The sequence below is a fragment of the Macaca thibetana genome, chromosome 9, assembly GCF_024542745.1.
Source record: "Macaca thibetana thibetana isolate TM-01 chromosome 9, ASM2454274v1, whole genome shotgun sequence".
Classification (NCBI taxonomy): Eukaryota; Metazoa; Chordata; class Mammalia; order Primates; family Cercopithecidae; genus Macaca; species Macaca thibetana.
The window spans coordinates 125,925,820-125,933,319 of record NC_065586.1 but is presented as its reverse complement, the minus strand read 5'-3'; the positions used below and the strand labels follow the sequence as shown (position 1 = coordinate 125,933,319).

Sequence of the window (7,500 nt, the reverse complement as noted above, 5' to 3'; positions counted from 1 at the left end):
GCCTAAGAATGCCAAACCCAGCTCTTCATGACAGTGCTGAGTGAGGGCTAGTTAGGGTATCATCAAAACCCGCTCTGCTCTCTTGGAGGTAAAAGGGTGAACTGTCTGAAAGACATCAAGAAATTTAAAGAAACCTTCTCTGGAGCGGCAAAATATCTTTCAAATCACAAACAAAGCTCCTGGAGATGGCTCCTTGCAGGTAGATTTGCAGATGAGCAGCTTCTCGGGCCGGCGCCTGCTCCGAAGATTAGCTGGGTGGTAATGTGTGGTGTAATTGCACCGTGTTGCTGTCCCCGAAGTGAAAACCTAATTGCCTGACAGGACGATAACTTTGTGGCACCCTCACCTTGTTAGGCCCTTTCTGATGCAGTTCAAATGCGGTGTGGCCGCAGGTGCGCCTAATTTACCTCGCTGCAGAACGTGTGGAGTTTAATTGCACAGTGGTTGTTAGGAAAAATTGGTGGGTGGAATATCAAGTGACTTACTGTATGCTGATGGCAGATGGTGTGAAGAGGCATTGTGAGCTAAGTGTATAGGTGAGGTGAGTTAATAAAAGATGTAAATTCTGGCCTAAAATGATGAGGCCTCATGGTATGCAAGAAAATTTAAGTGGCCGCCATTCTTTCCCCCATCAATTGGATTTTCTTCTGCCACAGTAAGAAGTCATCCAGGATATGCTGGGAGTGCACTTAGAGAGATGAGTCTTGGTCAGTCGAGTCTTTTCATTTTCTGATATTCTAATTGCCAGCAAGGAACCTTGAAAATTGTGTGAAACTTCATCAAAAATTAATAATCACCAAGTAGGACAGACGATAGTTTGGGAGAAAATAGAGAAAGGTTTGTGTTGATGACCTTGCTGGACAGGATGCTTGGCCGCTTGCAGAGAGTGGGTATGTCGGCACAGACCCAAGCTCTGGGACCTCTTGGTTGTGGCCTTTTCAAGTTGAGGTGGAGGGTGCACAGGAAGAGACCCCCCAACCCTCTTTTCCCGTAGGTGGTGTTAGAGCCCGGTTTCCCAGGCTCTTTGAGTTCAGACTGGAAGCCAGCTCTCCTGCGGTGTCACTGAGCATGCAGGAATGGGGAGGGCAACATGATGACGTTTTAGTCACAGCATCTCAACACACTGTCAGGACCCCTGAATCTTCATGCCATGAAACGTCAGGGCAAGGCATGGCAGGAAATGGAAATACGCTCGCTGCAGCCTCACCTCTCCAGCCCTGCAGAGTGCTGCTCCTTGCTTTCTGCCTCAGCAATAGTTTCATTACCGCGTCAAGAATTCTTGGTTAAAACAATATGCCTCCCAATCAGTTCTTAGATTTTTTTTTTTTTTTTTTTTCAGACAGAGTCTCGCTGTGTTGCCCAGGCTAGAGTGCAGTGGCGCGATCTCTGCTCACTGCAACCTCTGCCTCCTGGGTTCAAGTGATTCTCCTGCCCCAGCCCCCCAATTGCTTCTTAAGAGCTGTACCTACTGTAACTCTTTTTTTTTTTCTTTTTTTGAGACAGAGCCTTGGCTGTTGCCCAGGCTGGAGTGCAGTGGTGCGATCTCCGCTCACTGAACCTCCTGGGTTCAAGTGATTCTCCTGCTTCAGCCTCCCAAGTAGCTGGGATTATGGGTGTGTGCCACCACACCTGGCTAATTTTTGTATTTTTAGTAGAGATGGGGTTTCACCATGTTGGCCAGGCTGGTCTCAAACTCCTGACCTCAAGTCAGCCACCCACCTCAGCCTCCCAAAGTGCTGGGATTACAGGTGCTACGTAACTCTTAAAACCCGTATTTAGAAGTATGTTTGCTTAGGCAGTGGTAGCCTCTGGAATTAGGGTTGCCCAGATAAGATATAGCACATCCAGTGAAATTTCCATTTCAGGTGAACAGCAATTTTTTATTGAGGCGTATGCTCTGGGACATTATTTTTTGCTTATCCAAAATTCAAATTTAACCAGGCATCCTTCATTTTTTAGTGGTTGGAGACGGTAGGCCTGTCTGGGGTGGATGTTTCCCCCATGGTTAATGGGCAGTTGTGCAAAGATTGAGCCAAGAAATGCCAATGCGAAAGTCACAGCTATCATCATAAAGCTTGGACATCCTTAGCCTCAAGGCAAATGCAACTCGCTGCTCTCCTGTGTGGCTATTTCTGGGTGCCTCCTCCCCGCCTCTTTCAGAGCCTCTTCTCAATGTTGCCCCCTAGAGGGAGGTGAGGTTGAGTCTCCACTCCTCCCCACCAAGAGTGTCTTTTAAAAAGTTTGAGTCTTTTGTCTGATAACCCTAATAAATATCATCTTTTTGTATTTTTTATAGATTCTTTCTAAAGTTTTTCCTCAAGTGCAATCAGAACTGTTTGAAGAATGCAGGCAACCCTCGAGATATGCGGAGATTCCAGGTATACATTTCTCAAAGACACGTGGACCGTGGTCCTGACTTTTTATATGAAATTTGAATTCTCTGATTTTGCAACTGTTCAGGAAGTACTCTTGAGTTCTTTAAGGGCTTGGAAGCAAACTAGAATTGGTGCATTTGATAAAAATATGCAAATAAAATGCTTTAAGAATGATCTGGTATATTCAGTATGCCAGATTCATCAAGTCCAATGTGGGCACAACAGAGTGAAATCAGCTTTGAAAACATGGCCATGTGGAAGGTTTTTTTTTTTTTTTTGAGACAGAGTCTTGCTCTGTAGCCCAGGCTGGAGTGCAGTGGTGCGATCTTGGCTCACTACAACCTCTGCCTCCCAGATTCAAGGGATTCTCCTGCCTCAGCCTCCTGAGTAGCTGGGATTACAGGCACATGCCACCACACTCAGCATTTTTAGTAGAGATGGGGTTTCAATATGTTGGCCAGGCTGGTCTTGAGCTCCTGACCTCAAGTAATCCGCCTGCCTTGGCCTCCAAAAGTGCTGGGATTACAGGCGTGAGCCACCGTGCCCGGCCCAGAAGTGCTTCTTTTGGGATTGATTGATGGACTGATTTTCAGTGGGAGGAGAACTATAATGCAATCTTTTGGGAATACTCCAGATCTGAGCCCCTCCTCATAGAGGGATCTGCACCTGCTTAGTATAGACCTCTGCAACTGCTAGAGTGTCTTCCTGGCCTCGGCTTCCTTCCCCTGAGGTTTACTGCGTTCTTACTGCCCACCTTCCGTGCCTAGTTGCTAGTCGGCTCCTAAACCCAGGCTAAGTCCTGTCTCTGGTTTGCCTCAGAAGATTTTATCTAAAAGACGGATACAGAGGGGGTGGCTGGGGGGTTCAGAGATGAATTGTGATAGATGTATGTACCATTATGATAGATTCATGTTTTTCTTGCCTTTTTGTGAATGATTAGGAAGCTACTTAAGGGTAAACACATTGGATGATTTTGCTAATTTTAACTGTAAAAATATTCTGGGCTGGGATACAAAACCAGCCAGAGAAGAATTTGGCAGCTAATAGAGATGACCACTAGCTTGGATGAATGACCCAGGAGCAGAATGATCCCTGTTTGGGATTTACACGATTTTCCCATCAAATAGCTCAAAGCGTTTTTCAGAAATTTAACTTACGCCTCAGTCCTGTAGTGGATCACGTGACATCTGTCTCCGTGCCTGCCCGGTCAGCTGGTCAGAGGAGGCGGGCTCTTTGGGCCCGCCCACTTTCATGTCTGCAGCTGGGGACGGTGTTCCCTGCAAACAGTTGGGCCTGCTTTCATTTGTCACGCACTAGGCTTCACAGGGCACTGGTGATACTGATCCTTCTAAGCAGAATGGAGGTCACGCAGGGCTGAGGGACTGTGTCCTCTTTGTCTCACCGATGACCGAACATGACCACAGGTGATCTCGTGGTTGACTGCAGACCCCGTAGTTACTAGAACTTCCTCTGGTCTCTTTAGCTGAGCCCCATGCCTCTCAGAAGGTGTGACTGGACCTAGGAGGATGGCAGGGCTTACACGATAGTTTCAGCTGCTTTCAGAGTCTCAGCAGCTTTCTGCAGGTGCTCTGCAGGGCCGGCCCAGGTGAGGCACAGAGCACAGCTTGCCTGCTGTCTAGACTCTGCTGAACTACACTCTTTTCCCTTTGTGACTGACCTAGATGTAGGTGACAGTAAAACCTGTGTCTTTAAAAACTTTTTAAATTTGTTTTTACTTTTTCATGTTTCTTTAACCTATCATGTTTAGGAACGTAAAAAGGGTTAAGTCTGCACCTCAGTGTTAGTTATGCATCTTTGCATCATATGCAGATAATGGATTTGTAGAGTGTCTTCAACGCCCAGGGCTGGGCCTGGGAGGTAGACCACGAGGTGGGCACCTGGGTGACCAGGAACAGACCTTGGCTCCTCCAGGCAGAGGCTGCCAGGCCCACTAGTGATACTAAAGGGGCAGCAAAGCCATCTCCCACCAGGGCTGCAAAGGGCAAAGTCAGGGGGCAGTGGTCAAAAAAGGAAGGTGCTGAGATACCCAAGGCTGGATCTGGGTTGCTGGGGCAGCACTTACAACCTTTTGAGGTTCTGGGTGGCTTGACACTGTTGTGACTTCAACAATCCTGGCAGTGGCCAAGGGGAAGAAATGCCAGGGAAGCTGCCCCTGATGAGGGCGCTTGGGTGGGATGCCGTGTGTACTGCCCCTGCTGCGTCATCGTCTTGTAGAGTCTGAGATTTAAAATGAAAAAGCCGGCCAGGCGCGTTGGCTCACGCCTGTAATCCCAGCACTTTGGGAGGCTGAGGCGGGTGGATCACAAGGTCAGGAGTTCGAGACCAGCCTCGCCAACAGGATGAAACCCTGTCTCTACTAAAAATACAAAAAAATTAGCCAGGTGCAGTGGCAGAGCTTATAATTCCAGCTACTTGGGAGGCTGAGGAAGGAGAATCGCTTAAACCCAGGAGGCGGAGGTTAGGGTGAGCCGAGATTGTGCCACTGCACTCCAGCCTGGGCAACAGAGCGAGACTCCGTCTCAAAAAACAAAATCACTCACACATGTATTCGTATATAAACGTATAGCTTTGGCTTATTGGTTAAGCCCCTTAAAATACTACTTACTTGTATGTTTGCTTTTAATTGTTTTATATTCAATGACTCATTGAATACAATGAATTGTATTCATTTTGTATTAGGTAACTAGTTTAATTATTTTACTAATGGGCTTTATTTTTCTTAGAGAAGTTTAGGTTTACAAAACAATTTCGCAGAAAGTACAGAGATCGCCCGTATACCCCCTGTGCGCCCCTCCCCATGGTTTTCCCAATTATGTTGGTGCAGGGGATTCCTTACATGTGCTGACCCAAACTGAGATGGCGTGATTCACTAAGGCCTACGGTGGCCTTGCTTTTAAGCTCATTTTGCATGGTGTGTTTTGTCTGGGCCTTGCAGGGAAGGTGAACCCTGACTAGGAGCCCCTTCAGGTTCCCCACTCACCTGCACCTGCCGCACAATTCTCTGTAGGGCTGTGGTTCCCTCGGGTGGTGCTGACCCAAAGACATGGCCGAGTATGCCCAAACTGTAGCAGAGAGCCACACCTCCTTCAGGTCAGAGCTGGGCTCAAGCCCCAGGAGTGCTTCTGCAAGACCCAGATGAAACCTGGCCTCAGATCTTTGCAGCTCCAGCTAGTCCGGGATGAATGCACCCCCTCTGTTAGAGAAAACTCAGGGCCAGGTTGTCATTTCCTGGTTCCTGGGTCCATTCAGGGGTACCATTTCTGGATGTTTGGGCAAGCTCACCTGGGCAGGTCTATGGAGTCTGCAAGGCCATCCCTGCCTGGCCCTTTTTGTTTCTCCCTCTACCACGAGGCAGCCGAGGGCTTCAGAGGGCCTGATGCGTCATCTCTTCCCTAGACATCCTTTGTGCCTGGACCTAAGAATGGAAGCCTCTCACCGAAACAGAGAGGACATTCCCTTGGTATCCCAGGGTCCTTGCCAGCCTTTGCAATGAACTTGAGAAAGGAGACCTTTCCAGGATTGAAAACACCACCACTATTCATATTCAACTCAGTCTTTTCAGATGCAAAAAAGTTCATTACCAGACATTAAATGTAATTGTAAAATTGACCCAGGGATCATTTCCTGATAAAATGTGGGCAGTAGGAATGTTCCTGATTTATGAAGCCTTTTTGGGGCAACTCTGAATCTTCCCAGCTCTTCAAGAGAGGCCGGTCTCAAGTGAACTCATTTTAATTAGATAAACTATCTAATCAATATGTGAACAGATCAATCAAAACAGCAGCTTTAAAATGAGTGGCTAGAGGGGTGTTTCTGAAGCTAATGGCTAGAAGAATATTTCTCTGAATTGAATTCACTTGTTAGCATAATAGGAGATTAAACTGTAATTAGTGGAGCAGGTTTTGAAGAGAAGCAATCTTGAGTCAAAACAAAACAAAACAACCCACCCACCCCCATTAGCCAAAAAAGCTGTGAACACACATCAATCAACAGTGTCCAGGAACACGTGAAGTTTCCTTGTGCTCTGCAGTATTTAAGATGGCTTTTATTTTGCCTAACAGGGGGCTGTGCTTTCCTTTGCCAATTCCATTTTCAAATCCACTTCATCTTTGCAGGTTGTTGTATCGACAACAGTCAACGTGGACGGCCACGTGCTGGCCGTGTCAGACAACATGTTTGTGCACAACAATTCCAAACATGGGAGGCGGGCCCGCCGCCTCGACCCGTCAGAAGGTACGGCCCCTTCTTATCTGGAAAATGGTAGGCACATGTTACATGTCTTTTTTTATTTGCAATGCTTCTTTTTCTTTGCACCATCCTTTATGTTCATTCATGTGGAGTTCCTCTCACCAGGCCCCCGCCCTTGGTCAGACCTCCTGCACCAAGGCAGGGCGAGGGGGTGTCCCCGAGATGGAAGGGGAGATAGCCCTCCTAAGCTTTCTCTTCTCCTTTATTGAACAGCGGGGCTTTCCCATTCACCTGCCACGGCCTTCATGTCTCCAGGCGTTCTTTTGCTTACTGCTTTTCTTGCGATTTTAATTTATTTGGTTTTATTTTGGTTTGTCGGAAGCGCCCATCCAGAAGCTCATACCCAGATACCTCGTGCAGGCCCAGTGAGTGGTTACATCCTGGTCCAATCAGCTCCAAAGGGACAGCCAGGACCATTTCCTGTCCCTGACTGGAGTGCGTGTGCCTGTGATCCATGTGTGTGTGCGTGTTCACTCTTGTGTTCACACAAGAGTCGGGGCAAGGAGGAGGGGGTGAAAATACAAACCAGAATACATTTTTCTTTTTTTTAAACCAAATGCTTTCAATTGGTTGACTTCTTGTGTTGCTTGTTAAAAGAAAAGGGTTTCCATAAGGGTGGTGGGTAGGGAGAAAGGTCCTTGGATATCAGGTCGGAATGCAGAAAGACTCAGACCCAGTGGGCCTTGCGCCGAGCCCCTCAGGCACCTCCCACTTCCTGCTCTGCACAGTCCCCACAACTGAACACATCCCCTTTAGAATAAGAGCCATTTCCCCCATTAAACATTTCATAATAATTATGAGATTCTGACCAATATGAATTGTTGAGAAAATAATGTGAGTGTTTTTTTAAGTGAAT

At 47.3% G+C, this 7,500-nt stretch overlaps 1 protein-coding gene across 12 annotated transcripts in view; it reads left to right on the top strand.

The window, feature by feature from the left end:
- The window catches only part of EBF3 (EBF transcription factor 3), a 129,071-nt gene that overhangs the window by 84,232 nt on the left and 37,339 nt on the right, over positions 1-7,500 (top strand). For 7 of the 12 annotated variants that reach the window (XM_050804460.1, XM_050804457.1, XM_050804456.1 and 4 more), the window contains exons 7-8: positions 2,297-2,378; positions 6,512-6,656. In XM_050804460.1, the coding sequence (XP_050660417.1) occupies positions 2,297-2,378; positions 6,512-6,656 (227 nt within the window). The remainder of the gene's footprint in view (positions 1-2,296; positions 2,379-6,511; positions 6,657-7,500) is intronic. The other 5 variants (XM_050804461.1, XM_050804459.1, XM_050804463.1 and 2 more) reach the window with 1 other exon arrangement.